The sequence below is a fragment of the Haliaeetus albicilla genome, chromosome 10 (assembly GCF_947461875.1).
Source record: "Haliaeetus albicilla chromosome 10, bHalAlb1.1, whole genome shotgun sequence".
NCBI lineage: Eukaryota > Metazoa > Chordata > Aves > Accipitriformes > Accipitridae > Haliaeetus > Haliaeetus albicilla.
Window position 1 is genome coordinate 31,938,984 of NC_091492.1, and position 23,376 is coordinate 31,962,359.

The following is a 23,376-nucleotide window of genomic DNA, read 5'->3' on the forward strand; positions in this document are numbered from 1 at the left end:
GAGTCCCCTTCCTGCCCCAGGACCACCAGCTCTTGCCACCCCCAGCCACGCTGCTTGCTGGTGGACAGACTGGTGGGGAACTGGCTCAGGTCACAGTGACGGTGCCGTGCGAGAGCCCATCCCTGAACCCCGGAGCTGGCTGAGGGTGACATCTCTCTCTCATGGCAGCTTTCGAGGGCGGATTGGCTACAGGGGGATGCCATTTGGCTGCCAGCAGGTGCATCACCTCCGCTGCTGTCATTACAGTGCCCTGGGCTCTTACAGAAGATGAACACACCACAGAAACCACCAACTCCTGTTTGCTCCTTAAATGAGGAGGGAGCAAACCACGACCGTCTACGCCCTCGTGCAGAGGGAGCTGCACATGTCAGGCTGAGCTGCGAGGCAACTGGTTTTGGTGCTGCTCAAGCCCATCCCCAGGCATCACAGGCAATGAGCTCTGGGGTTTTTGCTCAAAGGCCGCTTTACAGCCCTTGCCACAGGCTTGCTGCAGCAGCATGGCGACGTGTGCCAACCTTCTCCCCACTGCCTCACACCAAATTCTGCCTCGACAGGGGCTTTGGAGGGAGCTGCACCCCACCGGTGCGAGCCCCATCCGCTCCAGCAGCCGGGAGCGCCTGCTCGGCTGCGCTGCCTCTCCTGCGTGCAGGGCGCTGGCTCCCTGCTTCTCCCATGGGTGATTTCAGATCAATGGCATTTATTATGTTCTCCGGGGGCACTTGGCTGCGGAGGAGGCTCAGGCCGAGGTCATTGCACGCAATCAGGGAGTTGCAAATTAAAACCAGCTCTAGATAAGCCAAAGACAAAAGGCTGACGCTATGCTGGCCAAGAACACCTGGGGTTTGCTTTGCTGCTTCTCCAGGAGCCCCAGCACGCCTGCGATGGCCCATGTACGTGCACGGGTGCCTGCTGGCATCACCCTGAATGTCCCATGCGGTTCAGTACCAGCACCTCGAGGCAGGATGCACTGTGCTCTCTGCGGCACGGCTGGCAAAACTCGGCACTTGGCTTCCACCCCTCTCCCCATGGGAGGGGGATGCTGTGCAGTGCATCTCTGCCAGGAGCAGGGCTGGCACCACACCGCCGCGACTCAGGAGCATCCTCTCTCCTCCAGCACCCACACCCATCCTTCCACCTGCTTTCAAACTCTCCCTCTGGCAGGTCACACCAACAAGAGCCAGGGCAGAGACTCCCCCACCGAGCACCCACAGCGCCAGCCTCCTCTTTAGCCACCACGCTGCCCAGGCACCCGAGGTCTTCCCTGGAGCATCCTTCCCCGTTTGCCAATGTCGCAACAGAGATAGAAGCGCCTGCCGCTGAGGTCTGATGCCACATGGCCGCTGCAAACAGCGCTTCCCGCACATCCCTACCTGTCCCTTGGCTGCAGGCTGGATACAAAGCGCAGGGAGAATGGCTTAGAAGTACATGTATGTATCATGTAGCTGACTCCCAGGGCCTGGAGCCTCTGATCCGATGGTCTGGAATGCCTCAGCCCTCACTGCCACCCACCACCGTGCAGCCTGGCTTCTCACGACCGCGCACAGCACCCTCCGCTCATGGGAGAAACCACAAAGCAAAACAAGCCGCTGCCAAAACAACAAGGAAAGGAAGAGGAATGTCTGCCGGCAACTTGGCTTTGATCGCTTGCATCCCGGGGCTGGGTTTGATGCTGTTGGCTGCGGAAGCAAGTTGAAAAATCAAAGGGCCAGGCTCGGATTTGATAAGGAGAATGATAGCGAGCATGGGGCTCGCTCAGTTCGGCTCCGACCACGATGGCCTGGAGCTGTGCTGCTCCTCCGCCGGTAAACAACAAACTCTGCAAGACAGCAATCGTTACGTGGCAGAGATAGAAAATGCCAGGGCCGTGCCCAGCGTCCCAGGAGGCACTGAACGGGCCCTGCGCACGCTTATCAGCGCAGCTCTCCGGCACCGCAGGCCACAAAACACAGCCGGTGCCAGCAGCAAAGAGCCGGCAGCCTCAGCTGGGCTGCCCCGCTCTGCCGCGGGAAAGCCCCATGCCATCTCCCAGGCTGCCAGTCCTGGGGGCGAGCAGTGTGCTGCAGACGAGGAGAGGGGCTGGCCGTGGGACTGCAGAGATGCCGGACCCTGCAGCATCACTCACCAGACCACGGCATGACCACGTCTGGTGCACGTACCCGAGCGTGGGCTCATCTCGGGCAGCTCTGGGAGCCTGTTGGGCACAGGAGCCTTTCGGGCAGGGGCCCCTGTGAGTCTCAGCACAGTCTAGCGGGCACCGATGCCTTCCAACTGCTCGCTCCTTGATCTCAGTGAAGCACAGAAGTGATTTTTACAGGACCCTGCTCACTTGGATCCCTCCTTAAACCACCGAGGGCTTTTCCATAAGAGGAAATGTTTCTTTTCTGGGTCGCTGCTGAGTTTTTTAAAAAGTGATTTGATTGCTCACGAAGGGAAAATGACCCGAGGGGAAGAGCGTGCAATGTTTGGAAGCAGTAGAGATGAGCCCCCACTCTGTCCCAGGCGGGGAACACGTGTTTTCTCTTCCCTGTGGTTTGCTTTACCCTGCTGCCCTCTGCTCACACCGCCCCCGGCCACATGCCGACCCCTCTCCGAGCCCTGCCAACAGAGGAAGGTGCCGGGTCGGCAGCTTGTGGGGCACGGAGCAGCATCCATACACGCCGCAGACGCACCGGGGGCAAAGCAAGCCCTGTATCCTCTTGGAAGCAACTTTCACTGGGATTTTCAGCTGTGCCTGCTTTAGAAAGCAACTTAGCAATGATGCAACCTATTTCCTGTCCATTCCCAGTCAAACCCGGATCACAACGACAGACAAAACAACTCATCCCAAAATCTAACCGCTTCTATCACTCTCTGTCCTACTGGGAAGATGCTGCAGGTCCCCCACCAGGATCGGTAACGGTCAGCCTGGATCCCAAACCCCCATCCTGAGGAGTACTCACGTGGGTGCAGGCGTGGTGGAGCACTCGCCAGGAGGATTCATCGATCTGCTGCTGGAGAAACACGAGTCCAAACTCAGGGGCCAACCGGAATGAGGGGGTTCACGTCACTGAAGTGACTATTTTATTATTGCTAACTGCAGACACAATCAAGCTCCATGGAAAAGCCTGGCTACGGTGGCCAAAGGGTCCATCAGCAAGAGGTCCATCGGCAGCCCGTGCCGGTGCTACTGTGGCTGCGCGTCCCTGCCTGCCAGTGCCCGTCCCTGCTCCGAGCCCACAGGACTCCCTGTCGTCCCTGCACTGCCAGCAGCCCACAAGGCCATGCTGGAACCCAGGGACCGAGCAGCCATCCTCCTGTGGTAATGCATCCTTCGATTCTTTTCCCAAATATGGCCTCATCGCTCTCATTTAATCACCCCCAAAACTGCAGCTGGGATTTCAGGAATGCGAGTTTCCATTGTGTTTGCCCAATTACGCTGCCTAGAGGGGTGGCAGTGAGGAAAGCTGCAATGCCCTCGTAATGGGGGAATGGGCATGATGCACCTTATGGGACATACCTGGGGGGGTCAGGGTTTGGGAGCGACCAGAGCCCAGACTGAAAGAGCAGGTGCCAATGGAGGGTTACAGAACCGATATCAGCTCGAACATCGCCGTGTCTCACACCTCGCCCGCCTTCTCTCCGCAGGCACCCTAATGCTCAACCTCACCCGTGACAGGGCAGTGACAGCCGCTGGGGGACAACCCTTTACCAGCCCTGACCGCACACTCCGTACCTGGCAATCTCGGCACCCTGGAGAGGGCAGGTGGATGTTCCCGTTTCAAGGCACGGAGGCGCATGTAGACCCCGGCAGAGAGCATTTAGCAAAGTACAGGACGGGCTGCAGACCCTGAGCCCTCGCCCATGATCCCCCCAGCACTGCTGTCAGGCTGCCCTGTGAGCCGGGAAGTGCCCGAGCTACACCGAGCTGTATGAAAAGCATGAGAGATGGGTATTTTCCCAGAAACAACCACTTTTCCTGATGGAAACCAGTTTCTTTGCAAGTTGTATACCACCAACCACTGAGCAGGACCTGTTGCCTCCAAGCATACTCCAGCACAACCCCCTGTGCCTATGGGAAGCCCACTGCTTTCCACGAGGATGGTTTTGGACAACTTTTGAGGATTCTGGAAGTTAGCTGGTTTGGTCTGGACTTTTTTTTTTTGTCTATGAGGAGATGTAGATTTAAAGAGCAAGAGCCTGCACTGAGCAGCACACACACGAGCACCCAAGGGACAAACGCTCTGCGAGACGTTTCTCCTCATAAGGCTGCACCTGAGCAGGACCAGGACCATGGGGTCTGGCCAGGTTTGACTACTTCTCATGGGTCCTACAGCCTCAGCCTGGCTGGGCAGGTTTTCCCAGCCACCAGCAGTGCTGTCATACTGCAGACCTGTCCAGAAAATGAGCCAAATTCAATCCCTTTTGTGTCCCAGCAGCAAGCTGACCCAACCCAGCCCACACATGATGGCAGGATGGGGCAGAGCCAAGGGACAGCACTGCAGCCAGGGGACAGGACAGCGCGCGTGGCCACCTCACAGCAACATCCCACCAGCAGAAGATGAACCCGCGCCCCAACACTTGACATCCCAGGCATCATTTCCAAACACACAAGCTGCTCCATTACAGACCGCCCCTGCCCGCTCCGCAGATAATTTCAGTACTCTTTAAAATACAGCACTCAAGTCAGCACAGGCTTAAATGCTTGTAGAATAATTTATTGGTATTTGTGGCAGCAGAGTTTACTGGCCACATCCAGGGCTGTTCCTGTATGATGTGCTGCATTATTAAACCAGGGTTTTATGACAAGTATCTTCCCGCGTCTGAAAGAGAAGCTGTCAAACCCTTTGTCACTAATGAGGAGCCACTCCCCAGACTGATGAAAATCAAATCCTTCCCAGAAATAAATATCATTCATCTCGTTAGCCGTTGTGGTTAACGGAGCGGGGGCACACGCACAATTTGCGGCGTAAGAGGCACTTTCCTGAGCTCCGGACCCCATCCTCACAGAGGGAGGAGAGGTGATGGCTGGGCAAGACTGGTCAGCGGCGGGTGCTCTGCTCCTGCGCTGGGGATGGGGGGCACGGAGACCCGGAGCCACGGGCAGGCAGCACCCGTCTGGCAGCCCGAGCCCTGCCAGCCCCGCCAGCTGGGACGGCGCTTCCGTGAAAAAAGTAACCGGGTTGTTTATAAAAATCCAGGCTGGGGCTGTTTATCCGTGCCGGCGAGGGGAATGGTTTGCGTTTGGGGAGGGCGGGACAGCCGGCGGGACGGATAATTCGATTTGGGTTTTGGCAGGGGGCAGGGAAGAGGGTGGGCCTGGGAAAGGCCATCGGCCCTGGCAGGGGACCACACCAGCTGCCCAGCCAGGTCACACCGCGGGCCCCCGCCCCGCCGGCACGGCTCTGGCACGGCTCTCCGGCGGAGGAAGGGGGGGTCCGGGCAGCTCCGGTCCCCCCGGGTGCCACGGAGCGAGTCCTCGAAAGCGTCAGTGCTGACACACGGGGCCCTTTTGCCGGGGAATACATGAGCACCGCCTGACAGCAGCGCCGAGGGGGACCGGTATGACGGCACGTCCTGTGGGCCGCGTCCGTCCACCGCGGCAGCGCATGACTTCATCCACCTCTGAGTCATCCCCAGGGCGGGCAGGCGGCTCCTCCGGCCGCCCATCGCCGCTGCCGACCGACCCGCCGCCGGCGAGAGCGTTGGCAGCTTTGCCTGGCGGGACGGCCGCCCGCCTCCCCATCCCGGCACCGCGTGGGAGCCCCACGGCTTCTCCCCCTCGGGAATTCACCGGCACCACCGTAGGAAGCATAACCAGCGTGCTGTGGCCGCTCCACTGCCACGTGGGCAACGCTACTCCAAAATCAAAGCAAATTTATTCTGGAAAAAAGCCCCTGCACCTCCGCACGGAATAATTATGTTGAAATAGAGTCACTTTTCTTCCAGCACGGTTTCAGCCCAACGCTTGTGCTACCACAGCCCGGCTAAACAGCTTGCCCAAAGAGCGAAGCACACGGCGCTAATGGCCTAGCTTTAATTTTGGGGCCCCCCGCTACAAAATTAGGGGTGTTCGCAGGGAGATGCTCTTTGAAATACCCTTAAGAGTGACTGTGACAGCCCCCCAGGCGAAACATCCGCGCAAGGTCCTCTCGTTACGAGCTCATGCAAATTTATGCTTATTACTGTACATTGCATATTGGATCAGATCGGTTTACCATGACTCAAACTTTTTTCTTTTTTTTTTCTTCTTTTTTTTCAATGAGAAATTACACGCTTGGAAGATATTCCTCTTCCCATTGATTCCCCCCTTTCAGGGTTAAATGGCATTTTCCATACCCGAACACAGAGGATTATTTTAGAAAGGATCTTCATCTCAGGAGCCCGAATATTATGCATAATGATCCATCAGATGCTTGTGCCTTTCATTCATCGGTGCTGAGGAAGGCGGTCTGCCGGGAGCATGCGCCCTGCCTCGGAGCGGGCGGCTGCTCAGTTTTCTGACAAACTGGAAGCAGAATCATGTGAAGTCCCTGCTCTTGGCAGGAGATTTTTAGCAATAAGTAGCAGCTTTATGAGGAATATCCTTTGCCAGGGGACCATCAGCCAGGGAGCAGTGGGATTCTTATTTTTTAATGGACTTTTAATAAGTAGGCCACAATGATAATCTTGACACCAGGGTAGCTTTATTTCTACGTGTAATTATCTCCACTTCGCTCTCAAGCTCCCCGCAGCCTCCAAGAGCAAATAAGACCACCAACCTCTCCGTGAGAAAAGGAGCGAGAAAACAGCATAGGGCCACTTGAAATGCTATTTGTATCAGACCTCATCCGCTCCTCTCATCTGATATAAAAGTCAACCTCTCCTCCCCTCCTCTAAATCAGTTAAATCTCACTTTTGGCATTTAACTGCTTGAACCCTTACCAGCCAGAAAATCTGTGCTCGGAGCACGGGCAGCGCTGGGAACACAGCGCCATGTCTCCCAATGCCGCAGGCAGACTGTTTGCACCCCCGTCTCCTCCCTGCGTGCTGCCCATCCCCACGCTGTCCCACCGTGTCTCCCGTCCCTCATCCCATCATCGTCTCTGGTGACTGAGACTGGGCAGGTGAAGGCAAAGCCCTCGGTGCCGGGGCAGTCCAATGCCACAACTTCCCCACCACAGCCCTGACTCTTCACGAGGCCACATGGGCAACAGGATGAGGGACTTGCATGGGGTTAAAAATAATGCGGGACCCCTTGGAAACAAGCAGGGAGGACGGGCAGTCAAGGTGCCGGCTGAGCCTCTGGGACGGGTTACTCCCTGATGAGCACACCTTCTGCAGGCACAGGCAGAATTTGACCAGCTCTGAAGGTCCTCACTAAGCAAAAATCCTGCCAGGAGCACCCCTCCTTCCCAGCCCTCCAGATTTGCCAGCATCTAACCTCTCCCATGCTGGTCTGCGCAGCTGCACGCTGACCCAGCCTGGCCCGGGAAAGCAGGTCCCATCGGCACCATGCTCAGGGGAGAGAGACCCCGGCTCCGTGAAGGGGTGCAAGGGAGACGCTTCACCGCTCCCACCAGCTTCTGGCAGGACTTTTAACAACACATTCCTCCCTTCGTTACCTTAAAATCCCACCCTAAACCGACTCTCTCCCCAGCACAGCCTCCCTCTATGGCACGGACCCAACCGTGCTGCCCCCGCCAGCCTCCGCTGTCTCCCCTCCGCAGCAGCGTGCCCTTCCCGAGCCCGCATGCAGCCTCGCAGGAAACGGATGCAAGCGACATACAGAAATACTGAAGGTATCGCAGCACCAAGTGTGCATCTCAAGACCCCCCCAAGATCTCTGGGGGAGAGCTGCTCCAGGCTGGATTGTATGCAGGAACTCTTGTTCTGCACCTCTCTCCTACTGCTATCCATGCAGACAGCCCTTGGCTCTTACAGCTTGTCCGAACATCCCACCTTCCACCTGAGCATCCAACAGTAATGGGAAATATTCACTGCTTTGCTTTCCCCCCAGACTCAGGGATCTGACTCTTCTTTCAAAATCAATACTGTTCTGGTCGAGGTCTGCTCCAGCAGAGGTGCGATCTGCTCCCTTCGGTGCCCAGCAGCCTCCCTCTTCATGATTTACAAATATTGCTGTCCCCTACTTGCAAAAACAGTCCTGCCTTTTACTACAGTCAACGCAGCAAGTCCCTGCTTCCAAAGGCTGGCACTGAACGAGGCTCCAAATGGCAGCACATGAACTCCACTGCCCAGGCTGGACCAGATTTGTAAATGAAGGAAAGTGTCGTGGGAAATTCTGCAGCTAGTGATGCTTTGGATGCTTTCAAAAACCAAAATACAAACAGTACCTGCTGGGTGCAGGACGGGCAGGTCTGTGGCCGCAGGGTTAGGTAGGTAGATGCAGAGCAGAGCATTAGATTGCTGCTCTTCCTCCACACTTGTTACTTGCTCAACTTAACATTGAAACCAGAATGAGCTGTGCTAAATGTCTCCACCGCTAACAAGAAACAAATGTGGCCTCATGTTCTAGTTGCTGTGATCTAACAAAACAGACCATGGTAAACACTATAAAAATGTACTGGAGGGAACCACCCTGTGTTTGCTGGGAGAGGGACTGGGTAATCTAATAGGGTTTTATCCATCTCTAATGTCTCTGAAAAAAAGAAGGGAAAATTGGGCCCCGTCCATGACATTCGTCATGTGCTAGCTATTCTGATGTCTTAATGCTGCAGAAATCAAATTGGAGCAAGGCTACCTATCTGCCTCCCAATCAGGATCTAGACCCAAGTGCTGCTTTTTATGGCCATACGGCGTGAGGAGCTGCTGATGTCAGCGGTGGCACGGGCCAGGCCAGTTTTTCCATCCCTATCCCCACGTTATCTGGAGATACTCCCTTTGCGGTCACTTCACTCTCCTCGTGACGTGGATAATCGTTCACTTCATGTACCTGAGGACCCACCAGCGGGACCTTCCTCTGGCTGAAAGCATTCGTGGGGACAAGGTACCTGCCCAAAAGGTCAGCACTTATCTGGGTACCTAAGATTTGTATCTTGGCCACGGTAACGGCAAGGGTTGATTCAGTCACCTATCCCCAGGCACCTCCTGATGCCCTAGGTACCTGCCCGGCCCTTAACCAAAGGGTTAAGGGTCTCCTCTAGCTTCAGCACCAAATCTGCCAGCCCCCACGGGGATGTCAGACACCCTCTGGCACATCACAGAGATTTATATGCCTCTGCTGAGGCCGTCAGCAGAAGTCACTCCCACTCAAGTCATTCTCCTCCCATACCTCTGCCCATAGGAAGAGCCTTGGGCAGGCTCTGCAAGGCAGGAGCACCCCCACCCAGCTCCCAGGAGCCCCGTCCCCGTCAGCACGCCGGTTGCCGTCTCTGGAGGGGAGAGAGAAACACCCCCCGCTCGGTTCTTGCACAGAGCCGCAGACTGCACGGGCAACCCCGTGCTACTCCTGATGCATGGCCAGATTTTCTGCATTCACTCCATCAACTTTTTCAAGCATCTTGGGTTTGTTGTTTGCTTTTTTAAAGCTACTGTGACCTTGGCACGGGGACGACAAACATCATCTGCCAGAAAACAGCATGTTCTGAAAAGCTATACAGAGCAAAACCACAGCCCCATCACAGTCTGCAAGCGAGATCTCCATCTGGGGAGGGGAGAAAAGCAGCATTTGGGGTGCTCAGAGAAAGCACTGCTGAGAAGCTGCAAGTGCAAAGCGCTGCAGCTCCTTGCTCAGCCCGAGGGATGACGTTTCCACGCGCTCCTCCAGCTCTTACCTGGCTCTTCCCGCGCCGCCGGTAATTCCTTCTTACAAGGTTTTTGTAATTCTCATTCTTCTTGGTCAAGTAGTAATACAGGACGCAGTCTGCCACCGTCTGCAATGACATGGGCAATCAGGGAGCAGAAGGTCCCATCCCCTCGCACTGTCGGGGCGCAGACTTACAGGAGCAGCATTCAGGCCCTGCCATTGCCAGGTCTCCTGCTGCTTCTGAAGATCTGCAGCCCAAACAGGCTTCCCTGAACCTCCCTCCCAAAGCCCTTCAGTGGAGCTGGAAGAAGAGGGCAATGCACGTTGTCCTAGTAAAAAGGCTCAGCTCTTCCAAGGGACAGACCACGGCCATCCCACAGGCATGCCAAGACGGAGACGGGGGTGCAGAGCAGAGAGCACCCCACGCTGGAAGCAAAGCAGGGGGAAGGGCTGACCCCAGATGACTGTGGCAACTAAAGGCAGAAGAAGGAGAGCCGCCTGTCACCCTCTGTTGTGGTTATGCGAGGCACAACCTGCCATGCGACTGTCAGCTAGCGTTATTTCCAGCCGCTAAGCTCGCTGGCTTGAGCGTGCACAACTTTCTCGTGGACAGATTGAGATCTGGGCGCTCCAGAGCTGCCATCCCAACTCCAGCTCCAGCGGTTAGCTCCACAAGCACCATCCAGGATTGGACACATTAGGAAAATGGGGAGCCGTGGCTGGGACATATTCTGCTCCTGAACAGCATGGAGCGTACCATGCTGGGAAAAGTCCTTTGCTGAATTGGGTGGGCACCTGAACACTGGTCTTGGGCTACACTTTCATATACAGAATCAGCAGTTGCATGAACACAAATAATCCCACAGACCCATCACACCTGCAAGCGCCCGGGAGCAGGGCGCTGCTGCGTGCTCGTGGGGGTGCACGGGGGCTGCGCTCTCCCCATCCCTGAGCAAGGAGTGGAACCATTTGCAAAAACAGATTGCAACTTTTAAAGTGTTAATTGGATCTCTTTCTAATCTAGCCCTGATTATACACACACACGCGAACACAAAAACTTACAGTCATCTGTTCCAAGGGCTAAGATCGCTATTTTTTTATAATGCAATTTAAAAATCTATTAATTCATTACATTGAGCCATACTTTGCATCTCCCTCCAACAGGATAATGGATGTGTTCTGTATCATAATTACAGCCTGATTTACAAACGAGTACAAATAAAATTAGAAGACATTTTACAGCTTGGAACACAGACTGGATTGTGAGCATCATCCAAGTCGCACCACTTTCGGCTTTAACAAGTGGGAAAGGCTGAAAAGAGCCTGGTATCTTACAGTGACAACAGCAGCACGCGGTTGCTGGTGGCCTTTGCTTGCTTGCTGCTTTGGATGGAAAAGTCAAGGTCTTATAAATTATTTCCCCAGCCCGAGTCATGCAGAATCAGAAAATAATTTAGGCTGGAAGGGACATCTGCAGGCCACCTCCCTGAAAGCAGAGGGGCTCCCCCAGAGTGAGTGGACATTGCATGGATGAAATACTGCATGAGATATGCAGAGGATGCAACTAACTACAGGGGCCAGAGAAGAAGCAGCTCTCAAGTGTTTCTTGCTCAGGAGAACACCTGGTCTATCGCTGTCTATCCAGGCTGGGTCTGTCCAGGATCTGCCCATATGGCCTGTCCCACAGAACGTACCATATGGCCTCACCCAGAACGGGACCAGAGACTCGCTCTTCCCTCAGATCTCTTTTTCAAACCTTTCTTCCATCAGCCCAATTAACAGCAAAAAGGGAAAGTCCAAGAAGCACAATACAGAGGCTTGGGAAAGGTCAGGCCCTCCTGCGAGCAAACTATTCCTAAACACCAAGGGAAGATGTGCGTGTGCTTACGTGACACCAACCCGAACGGCTGGATGAACTGGGACTCAGCCCACCCTCAAGACCCCCTCCCTGGGCAAAGAGGGGACCCCTCTGCTTTGTGCTGGGCAGCCGGGTGCCCACGCCCTCTTGTGCGACAGCCTGGCTGGTACAAAATGCCTCCAGGAGATGCTGGAAAGCAGCTCCCCCAGGCAGATCACGGGGTGGGCTGTAACGCCTACGCGCCAGGCTGGATGCGTTCACACATCTCGCGGCGCTGAGCTCCCCGTCTCTCCGCAGCTGAGTCAGTCCCTTGTCTCTGCAGGGAGCTGGGAGGCGTCTGGACCATGCCTGGGGCTCTGAGCCACCACCGCCCACAGGTGCCCAGCATCCCCCGGCTGCTCCAGTACCAAAGGGAGCCACGTGATAGAGAAGAGACAGTGCGAGGCAGGTTAAAGCCAGGCAGGGAGTCTTACCTTCCTGTCCAGAAAGGATGCGATCAGGCCAAAGTTCTTCGGATGCTGCATGAACCTGCGGGAGCAAGAAGGTTAGTATGGGTCCTGCCTCCGACCCCCCTCGCAGCTGGGCTGCCTTGCCCTGCGCGCCTGGAGCAGCGAAGCCAGCTCCCTGAGGGACTCAGGGGTTTGAGAAAACATTTGTCTGCTGCTCAGCTTCCCAGAAAGACAGGAACTTTAAATTTAGCCCAGTGGAGCTGGGCTGGTCAGGAGCTTCAATGCACAGATGTTCATCACGGGGTGGGACAGGGCAGGGGGGCTGGCAGTACCCAACAGCTGCCCATCACCCTGCTTGAACCCACAGCCACCCAAGCTCGTACCGACAGCAGGACAGGCACAGAGGGCAGCTGCACACCTGGCCGAGGCCTCAGGATTTGGCAAGGAAAAGGCGAGGAACTGCCGTCAATGGCCAAGTGCGAGTGCCCCGCAGCATGGCTGGGGGTGCCCCTGCCGCTGTGCAGGACCCCAAGCCCGGCTGGGCTGTCAGGAGCAGCTGCAAAGGACGGGAAGGGAAACCCAAACCCCGGGAGGAAGCACAGAGCTGCCACGTTGCTGAGTTGCTCAAGAGAACCCCGGTGGCACGGCAGCTCTGAGGAACACCGCCTCCTGCCCAGAGAGCGGAGGAGCTGTCAGCAGGCTCGTCCGTGGCTCCAGCAGCTCAGGAGGGTGCATCGCCCGCCGGGGGGAAGCTGTCCCCAGGTGCAGAGAAGTCTCCTCCAGCAAATCCCTTCGCCTAGCTGGTGGGGAAGCTCCAAAGGCCAGCAAGCCCTTGGCACGAGGTGCTCCTGCTGGTAGGAGGACAGTTAACCCATGTGCTGCCAAAGCATAAGGAGCCTGGCGAGTGGTGACTTTGTGCCAGGGCTGGAGCACAGCGCTGGCCCCGGCGGAGAGGCCACCACCAGCATAGGCTCTGTCCCGGGGCGCCGAGCGGCCAGGGCCAGCCCCGTTCGGCATGTGCGGCTCTGCCAGCTCCCAAGGAGCTGATGGCTCCATTCCCTGGGGAAATGGATTGGAGGCAAAAGGCGGGTGAGCTGTGGTGTGGGTGTAACGCAGACAGGACGTGGCGAGCAGCTCGGTGCCTCCAGCCTTGCTGGTGATTCCCCAGGGGCTGCTGACTGCGCTCTCTCCTCCTGCCTTTGCTGCTCAGCCCCACAACCAAACTCAGGGTCAGGGCACCGAGCTGAGCTCAGCGAGGGCCTGACCAACTCCAGCCACGGCAGCAGTACGTGGGTGCTGTCACCCACATGCCGATGCCCTTCATAATGCAGGACCCCCATCTGGTTTGGGTGGCACTGCAGGAACCCTGCCACTGTAACTGGTCACCAGAGCAAGGAGACCTCATCTCTGCTGCTGCCAGCACGAGGCTTTTGCGGGTGACAATATGGGATGGGGGGGACATGGGAGCATAGACAGCAATGTGACCGTGATGCTCGGGCACTTAATGGGATCCCTAGTCTCTATCCCACAGGTAGCTGCAGCCTTTCTACCATCAAGCATCATGAAGGGTAAAACTTACCCCCCCCCAAGATACAACACAGACACCAAGGGACAACCCCCAAGGCACATGAATAAATAAGAAAAAAGAAAACAGAAATGCTAGAGGGGGGAAGAAAAAAAAAAAAAAGCAAAGCAGCTTGGCTGCTCAGACAGACTGGGATCAGAGCACCAAGCTGAAGCTGGCTCGTCACACTGTACACAGCACAAACCAAGGGCTGACCGACGGACAGGGTTTTCAAGGCCATGTTATCAATGATGCTAATGCAGTGTCGGGGGCAATGCAGAGGACAATCCAGTGTTTTTCACGGGCTGGGCCAGGTCCCCATGACGAGGGAAAGATGCTGTGTTCTCACGGTGCCCAGCACGACAGGGCCTCAATGCCTGAGCAGGATCAAGGGGTACCACAGCCATCCCTGCTCCTTCACCGGCAAACCAAGGCCCCCCCAGGAGCAGGCTAGCGATGGGCTCTCAATAAAGAGATCTGAAATCCTGCCCAGAAGCAAATCAAATCAGACTCTTCCTCATGATTATGTTTTGACAGCTAAAATAGTTCAGACCTGGAGCCTGTCAGCCTTACAGTGCCTGGCTGTTTTCTCTTAGAGCCCCTGCCATCAGGGCTGAACAAAAGGTTGCACGAGGCTTTCACGGTCTCGGGAAGAGGCCAGCTCTGGGTCATGATTGCAGATGACATAACTCTGGTTCACCTTAAAAACCTAGGCTAGAAGCCGCAGCACACCAGGCAGCTCGGCTACCTGTGCACTGGGATTGCAGCGAAAGCCAGGGCAGGACTCCCTTGGCCCCCCTTACAGCTCCTAAGTACCAATCTCTTAAAATGAGCTTTGTGAGAGCCCTGAAATCCTGCTGTATTTATGCCTCAAGCTCCGCATCACCCACGGTGATGACACAGAAACCACTGTGCCCAGCAGGATGCATGAGCTGGGTGTGGATTCTTCCAGCCCCATTAGCCAGGCACGGCCCCACCATTAAAGACCAAGTAATTAGCCTTTGCGTCATTTGCGGGCAAGCCTTGCTGTTTGGAGTGTCACATTTTAAGGCTAATTAGCAATGAGGATTCTCCTCTACCAAAGGCTTGGAGCCGGTTTGCTTGTTTTGTTCTTTTTTGGTCCATCTTGGCAATTAGTTATTTCAGCTGCAAACAGGAGTCATCACGAGCAGGGACAGGAGGAGGGATCCTGGATATGGAGAGGCTTCCAGCATGGCTGGCTGTGGGCCTGCTGGTAATCCACAGAGCCATCCCATGATCGTCCAGAGGCCAGGCTAAGGTGGTGCTGCTGCAAGGGACGAGGTGGCCCTGGCGCACCCACATACCTCCATGTCCCTCATGCCCACAGCAGCGAGCCCCAGCAGAGCTCATCCCACTGGAAGGTGATCTCCAGCTCTGTTTTTACAGATGCACATGGCACATCGGGGGCACCAAGGATGCTCCAGTCCTCCATGCAAACACAGCCGGGTCCCTGCTGGGCTATGAGATACGGAGGAGTCTGGACGTGAGACTGAGCTGGGACCCACAGCTTGGCTGACAGCACAGTCGTACCCAGGGAAGGGATCAGCAATCCCCCAAGTGACCTCAGTCGATAAAGCAAAGCTGTTCTCAAGGACTGCTTGCAAAAAGGAGAAAGCATCACAGCCAGAGTTTGCACATCTGATGCGGGAATGCATCCATGGAAGCGGCAGCCGGTGGCAAATCCTGCAGAGAGCAGGACGGAGTGCTGAGGGATGGGCACCGGCTGGATGCTGCAGCCTGAGGGCTTCTGCGTGGGGGAGTTGGATGTTGACAGCCCCAAGAATCCCTCTGGACACGTAGTGCCCAAAATCAAATAGCCAAAGGTATGTAAATCCAAAAAAATGTAACAGTGTATGGAGCATTGAGCTTCACTGGCTATCCTTAAACCGGCTGATACAACAGAGGATGTAGAAGCAGAAAAACTTCCAGTTCTCGCCCTGTCATGAGCAGCAGCTTCCCACACCTCTGCATGGGAGCGGGCAGAGCAAAAGCACCCAGGTGCAAGCACACCAACCATATAAAAAGGCCTGAGGTTTCTGTGCAGGTACATCACCCTGTGCCCGGGTCAAAAGCCACACAGCGACCGCGGCTGTGTCCCTGCGGGGCAAGACAAGCCCTTGGGAAATTCATGCCTTAGCATGCCAGGGCCCTGGCTAAAGCATTGCAGGGGTCCTGTCTCACACTTCCCAAGGGCTACAGAGAGAGTTGTGTGGGCTACACTCACTTTTCCCGGAAGGTCTCCTTCTCCTGTTCACTCCACATGTTCATCACCTGCCGGTCCTTGTAGACCTTCATGGGGTCATCCATGAGGCCGTTCATGTTGATGAATTTAATGCGCTGCTGGTCAGCATCATAGAGCATGGGCGGGATGACGGCGAGCTGGCGCATCTGCTTCTCCAGGTTCTTTGGGGAAAGCAGAGAGAACAGTTGGTCAGCACCACGGGCCCACGGGGACCACAGGAGACAGATGTTCGAGAGGAAAGGACAGGCGGAGGAACAGGAGAATTCAAAAGCAAGCACTAGACAGCTTTATTGCTACAGTAATTGTAAATTAAACGCTGAAAGAGGTTATCGCTGTCAGCCAGGAAACAATTAATCTTTCATTTTGAAATAGAAGGCTCCAAGATACCATGTGGAAATGTCTGACTTAAGCAAAACAACTCCTGACCACAACAAGAGGCAAGTCAAAGCAGCGGTGGCACAGGCAGTGCAAAACCCTTCCCAGCCATCAAACGCAGGGCCACATGGAGGTTCAGCCCCCCACCCCAAATTGTGAGGGAAGTGGGTCAGTTCTGCAAAGCTTTCTGAGAGGGTGGGCAGAGGGAGATGTTGCATTTCCCTTCCACTGGAAACCTAATACTGTTCCAGGAGGTTTCAAATGTCACCATAATGGGGCTGTCATTCCTTTCTTTCCTCTTACTGCAACACCCTGGGACATAATCTGATGCCTTTACTCCATCTTATTCAAGCGTAAAGTTCATCCAGAGCCCTGGCTGCACACCAGGACAGGACAGACTGGGCACACTGGTTTGCTTAAGTATTACAACAGAGTAGCCAATGTGATGTCTCATTTGTGCCATCCCCTGCCCCAAGGCCAGGACTGTCTCTCCAGCTGAGCTGCTGGTGGTCCCCCAGCACAGGTCCACCCTGTGGGGATGAAGGGATGCTCTGGCCACCCTCTTCTGTTTGCTAGCAGCACTATCGCTCTGAGTCCTCCCTGTCACCTAGGATGGCACTGGTCAGACACAAATCCCAACCTTGACCAAGGAAGGCCAGGTCTCAAGTGCTGTTATTTTAATTTACAGCCAGACGCCGGTTCCTTGGAGAACAGTAATGTCCAATCATTCCAGCAAGCTGCCAACTCAGGCCTGCCCAGTGCTGCGACCGAGCAGATCCAACCTCCTGTTCCTAAAACACAGGCCTCTGCACGGACAACGATGTTTCAACTCGTTTCATCACGTTCCTTATCCTCACTAGGACTCCTCCCGTTTAGCAACCGGCTGCTTCGGATACCCTGGGGGTGTCATCTCATTGTAGGAGGTCAGGGACAGCTCAAAGCCAGAGCATCGATCCTGACAACCGCAGACTGCCCCAGCTGAAAGGAGAAAGCCCCTGCGCAGAGCCACGGCAGGCAGAGAGGCAGCTGGCAGGAGTGCTGCTTGCAGCTGAGGGTGCATGGTCTCTCCCTTCGCCCGGCAGGGTCTTGGGGTGCCGAGCACTGCAGATGCACCCCGCCGGCAGGCAGCCAGACCTCTCTCCTCTCCAGCAACGCACCAGGGTGGAGAGCTGGCCCCTGCTGCCAGCAATTCTCCCTGGCTCTCACCTCCCTGCTCCTTCCAACCCCGTGGAAGGGCTGGAAGCTCTTATGGTCTCCTCTGAGACAAGCAAAGCAGTGCCTTGGGGCTCAGCAGAAGGCTGTCAGGGTGGAGTTTAGCAGCACACTGTGCAGGAGGTCAGAGGCAATCATCTAACGCTCCCCTTGGCCACAACCTCTGCAGAGCTGTGAAATTTCCCTCTGCTTCTGAGATCCATGTTCTCCGGGCTGTTGCCTTCGCTGGCTAACAGCAAACTGCCTGGGACCCAGTGCAGGGAGCGAACCGTGGCACACAGGCAGCAAACATCTCAGCTATTGCTGGGCAATGGCTGCTCTCCCCTCCCAGACGCGATCCATTCACTGCAGCTCGCCTCCGTGCCAAGAGAGTGGAACCCTTGTGAAACCAGATCCAAACGAAGCCAAGGTCACGGGGATGTTTCAAGATGAATGGAGCACTCCCAGAAGATGTGGGCCAACTGGCTCACGTACAAACCATTCATTCCATAGGATTCCCCTGTGTCAAGCCACACAGCCCATTCAAAACAAAATGAAACAGAAAAACCCCTCCACTCAGCAGCCAGGGCGCCGGCTCCCTTCCCTTGCCTTCCCACCTCCACTTGCAGTTTAAACCAACAGCCAGGAGGTGGTTTTGGGGTGCCACCCAGGATGAGCAGCATGCTGGGGTTTCAGGTCCCTAAGAGGCAGTCAAATGCCAATAAACCTTACCCACTGGCCACAAGCTCCTGAGGTGCTTTGCTCCACGTTTTGCTCCTGCAGAACCATTGCACAGCTGCATTACACCTCTGGGGCAGCTGGAAAGATGTTACTGGGTATTGAATAAACACCTCACTTCGCATCCTGTCCAGAAAGTGTATTAGGCATCATGGCAACCTCCCCAACCTCAGTGGAGCCTGATGTTAGTAGGATTTGGTATTAGATTTCACTGTGGGACCTGGCATAGGACCTGGTGATAGTCTCCTGGCTTCCTCAGAGAACAGTGGAGTGAGGGGTGAAGAGGAGGAGAAAGTACAACCCCGTCTCACCTCTTGTTCTGAGAGCCCGTCGATGATTTCTGACACCTCGTGCTCGCTGCGTGCAGCTGACATGGAGAGCCCGCCGCTGCCCCTCTGTCCTACCCTGCTGGGAAAGGGCAGTGAAACACTCAGACACTGATGCTCTATTTTGTAAACCACATTCATAACAACCCGCTGGCCCTGTTGTCCCTGAACGCCATAACGACCATATCCCAACACCCCACCCAAGCCACGCCATCCCGCACTATGGGAACGGCGCCCGCTGCAGCCCCGTGGGCTCTGACAGCACTTAGTCCTGCCTGGAGAGCACCGTCCCCCGTGTCCCCTGGGTTTTGGGCTCACAGGTCGAGAGCCTCTAACAACCTTCCTTACCTGTGCCAACAGCCACCTCCTGGATCGCTACAACAGAAGGATATTTCATACCCAACCTACTTTCCCATTATTTTCTCCTGTTCATTGCACCACAGCAACGGCATAAAGGCATCAGCACTAGCACCCAGCCATTATCACTGTGCCACAGCGTCTGGTTTGCAAACGCTGCAGGAACTTTTAAATCAAAACCAGCCATTGACATCTTTCCCCCCCCAATATCACCCAACATAACAGCCATGCATCCCAGGGAATTAAAACTTTTCTTATTAAGCACATAAAAGCTTAAACATTTCTCAGTACCATTTCTCCCCTTCTCTTTAAGATAAAATAAAGTCACCGATTAGGAAGTTTGGACCCGTTCATCTGTTTGTGGGGCTCAAGGACAGGATGCTGGCACAAGGGTTTGGGTTCTGTACACATCAGGTGTCCCTGGGCAAGATCCTGGGGCTGAAATGGGAAGGACAGGGAATTTCCAGCAAGAAGGGTGGAGATCATGAAATTGGTCTCCTCCTGGCAGGAAACGATAGGACCTCAACTGTGCTTCTAATGAGGAGGAGAAAACGGACAGCGGATGGGACAGACAGAGGACATCCCTTTCAGTGAGACACTTTGCTCCTTTCATATCGTGTGCGGTCATTCCTATAACCTCTGCAGACCTTTCTTCTACCTGCCCACGCTCCAATCAAAGCATGAGCGTGTATTAGATCATCAACATGACCAAATCCATCTGCAAGTCTCATACGTCTTCATTTAGGCCCACCAGTAAGGCAGTAATTGGCGCAGTCCCGACCAGGTGGCCAGCACAAGGGAGCTGCCCCTTGCTCTGACGTGGCCAGCTGGGAGATCAGCAGCAGAGGGGAGATGGGCAACCACATTCCTGACATTCTTCCTTCCCTCTTGGGCTCTGTGCTGAGCCACGCTGGGGAAAAAGCAGCAAAGCTACTTGTCTGGTGGCTTCTGCTTTCAACTAGAAGGGGAGAAAAGGGACCGACAGCCATCCCAGCCCGCCCCTCCCATGAACAAATCCCACACCCATCCCCAAAGAAAAGAGAAAGGCTGTCCGATACCAGCTCAGCCCCTTCCTACCGCTTCTCCTCTAACCTCTGCATGCGCTCTTGCAGTTCCCGCTGCTTCCGGATCTCCGGGAATTGCTTCTCATAGTATTCCCGCACTTTACTCTCTTTGGCACGGCGCCGGGGGTTATTTTCGATGCGCTCCACTTTTTTTTCCCAGGCCTCCATCAGCTGGTCATAGCGCTGGCAAAACTTCTGTTCCTGAAAGGGCAGAGAGAGAGGGAGCTCAGGAGACGCACCTGGGAAGGGCAGCTCCTCCAGGCCTGTCCCTCAATGGCTGCTCAGGCTGAGCGTGAGTCATATTGCTTAAAGAAATATGGTTTATTAGGACATGGACATGCTCCGGGGTCTGGGACCAACCCAAGGGTAAATTCTCAAAACAGGCCATCAGGTACCCTCAGGCTTTTCCCTTCCAGACCCAACATCTTTGCAGAAACCAGGACTCTCATCCAGCATGGCTACGTCCACCCACCACGCCTCCTGCCTGAGCATCCTCCAGCGCCTTGGGTGCTTGATTCAGCAACCAAAGCCCCAGTGCTGGGGCGGGAGCCCCTGCTCTGACATGGCTGGCCACGCATGGGTAGGGGGCAAGCCGCCTGCCTGAGGCCACCAGGCAAGAAGGCACCGAAACACGGCCTCGGGAAGGGACACGGGAGGGCAGGAGAGCGGGTCCCTGCCGCGCGAGCAGAGCATGCAGAGCTGTAATTTCGGAGCCATCACCTCCCCTGGACAGAACCGGCAGCTTGTCGTGCCAGGGAGAGGCTTGCCGAGGCACCCGCAGCCGGGCACCCCTTCCCACCCACGCACACCGGCCCCAGTGCTCACGGCTCAGTGCCGGCAACGCCAACGGGACTGGGCCCACAGAGCAGCTCCGCACACGGGCCTGGCTCCCCGCAAGCAAGAGCCGGGCACCCGGGCCCTGCCTGAGGCCATATGGCGCGGTGGCCCGGCCATGCCGTGACGCCACAGCTCCTCCACCATCCTGAAAAGCAAAAGCATTTTGTCGGCTGCTGCTTCTCCTTTTTGGCCCAGGAGCGGGATGAGCGCATCCCCGCAGGCAGCAAATCCAGGCTCTGCCGAAACGTGGTGCTGCAAGGGCTTTTCCACGCCGTGTCCCCCCGGGTGATGTCCTCGTGGCACACCCACCCAGCTGCCCACAGAGGTCCAGCACCACGCTCCTCCCTGGTATTGATGGGACCAGCCTGGCAACCGTAACATTAAAATATCATTTGCAACACAAATGAACCCTACCACCACCACCCCCGAACCGCTCCTCCCTCCTTCCACCACCGTCTTGCTGGAGGAAGATGCCCATGGACAGGCAAAGTCCACACCGAGAAGATGCCCGGCCACGGTCCCCGACGGCTGCAGTGGTGACAGGAGCGATGGCGCCCAGCCTCACGTGAAAGCAGCTGGGCGACCAGAGGGGGTTTTAAGGTTTCGCTCTGAGTGAAACAAATGCCTTCTAGGCCCCAAATCAGGAAGCGAAAGCAGATGTCGCTCTGCAAAATAATCAATGGCAAACCCCAGGTTGCCTCCCACCCCTGACATGGCTTTCCATAACAGGCGGCTCGGCACCGGCACGCTCAGCAGCACGCTTGGCACTGCAGCAGAGACGGGGGAATCCAGATTTCAAAGAAATAAACTCATCTCTTGCCATCGCCACCCCATGACCGCAGGGAAGTCCAAGGCTGTAGGATTTCCCAGATGTGCTCTGCTTTTATCTCACTTGCTCTCAGCCACCAAAAAAAAAAAAATGGGGAGAGATAAAAAAAAAAAACCAAAGTGATGGAAACGCCTGATTTCAGGTCAGGAGGCAGCTGGGTTACCCAAGCCAGGTGGGTCAGTCGTGCTGCGGACCCTGAGCACCGGCAGCTCTACGGCCCATCACTGGTGCCAGGCACCCACAGCAAGCCCCGGCCGGCGTCACACTGATTCTGGCACATCGGTTTGGTCCACGTGTCCCAGACCTGGCAATAACCCAAGCGCAGCAACACGTCCTGTGATCCCCGTGGCCTTTTGGAGGCACCTCAGCAATAAAGTGGGGCAGACAAAGCACCTCAAACCCTACAGCTGATGCAGATTAATGCTCCCCTCTGCACATAATAATAAAGTAATTCCCATTTGCATGCCTGGAGCCAGAGGCTTTCCTGCCCAGCACGGATGCACAGGAGATGCTTGGGTTTCGGCAGGAGCTAAAGGAAATGGCTGTAAGATGAAAGCAAGGAATGAGAACAAAAATAAAAATGCCCTAAAAGCCAAGGGGGATCTCACACTGCAGGTGAGGAGCTATAGGTAATGGCAACAAATCGCGACAGCTTGGAAAAATCACAGCTGCTGCGTTTTTACCCCTCCTGAAGTGATGCTATCAGTCCCCTGAGAATGAGAGCTCCCACCCTGCCAGCAAATCTGCTACATCCTCCTGCTTTCAGAGCATCGCATTTGGGAAGAGGCTAAAAATACCCCGCAAAATTTATCAGCCTCAGCGCCGGGAGGCAGCCGGTGCCCTGTGCTGCGTGCCAGCCCATGGCACGGCTGGGGGACAGCCCAGCACAAGGGCTCGGTCTGGTGAGAAACTTCAAGGCTTTGAAAGGCTTTTCATTTCCCGTGGGAATGAGCTGGCGCTGGATCCCACATAGCCACCACCCCAGCAGAGCTCCCTGGCACGGCTGCCGGGCTGTTTCGTAGCCGGCGGGGCAGCTCTTTTTCTTCCTTTTCCTCCGCTCTTTGGGACAACTGGACAAAAGCTTTATCCAGAATTCCTCTTTTAAGGAACTAGTATTTGCCTATGGAAAAAGCAACATCAACATCATACTGCTGATTCCCCCAGCAGCTCACACCCTGGCAGCGGTGCAGGCGGTACCAAAGCTCCCCGCTCACACAACTCAAGCCCTCCAGAGCACAGCTTTGTTATGGACCGTCTGAGCACTTTTGACTTGCATCTGCTTTCTTCAAGTCCCTTCCCACCATGGAGCAAAGAGATCTTTCCTGCCATGCAAGCTTCAAACCCCACTACAGCAGGGCCGGTCTGCAGCATCCCTGTCTAGCGCTTTTTGGTCCAGCCACAATACGTGTTCCCTGCAATCTTTTGCCATCCTTCAAAAGCCAAGATTACAGGCACATTATATCACTGTGCATTCCACAGATCTTCACAGCTCAGTCACCAGGAGAAGCTCCTGGTCAGGCACTTTAGGAGCAGAAGCATCTATTCCTTCTTCAAGCATCCTCTGAGCAGCCTCAAGCAAGCATGTCCATTCCTGAGCAACCCTCTGCGCTGGCTTTTAGCATCGGTGCTTCCTCTGCTCCCCTTCCCAGCTGGGCTCACCAGCCCATCAGCCTCTCAAATCACACAAGAAAGCGATGGTGAGCCAAATCGGACTTGACATGCGTATCTAAAAATGGATGAATAGTAACGCCACCGTAGCAGCTGAAGGCAGTTTGTAGGCTGCGCCAAACCCGAGCCCTCC

General features: G+C 55.6%; 1 protein-coding gene across 16 annotated transcripts in view; it reads right to left on the minus strand.

Moving 5' to 3' along the window:
* NCOR2 (nuclear receptor corepressor 2) overlaps positions 1 to 23,376 on the minus strand; it is a 260,599-nt gene that overhangs the window by 73,440 nt on the left and 163,783 nt on the right. For 9 of the 16 annotated variants that reach the window (XM_069794860.1, XM_069794867.1, XM_069794866.1 and 6 more), the window contains 5 exons: positions 19,923 to 20,110; positions 18,474 to 18,570; positions 15,841 to 16,019; positions 12,056 to 12,110; positions 9,753 to 9,851 (listed from right to left, as the gene is read on the minus strand). In XM_069794860.1, the coding sequence (XP_069650961.1) occupies positions 9,753 to 9,851; positions 12,056 to 12,110; positions 15,841 to 16,019; positions 18,474 to 18,570; positions 19,923 to 20,110 (618 nt within the window). The remainder of the gene's footprint in view (positions 1 to 9,752; positions 9,852 to 12,055; positions 12,111 to 15,840; positions 16,020 to 18,473; positions 18,571 to 19,922; positions 20,111 to 23,376) is intronic. The other 7 variants (XM_069794863.1, XM_069794875.1, XM_069794874.1 and 4 more) reach the window with 3 other exon arrangements.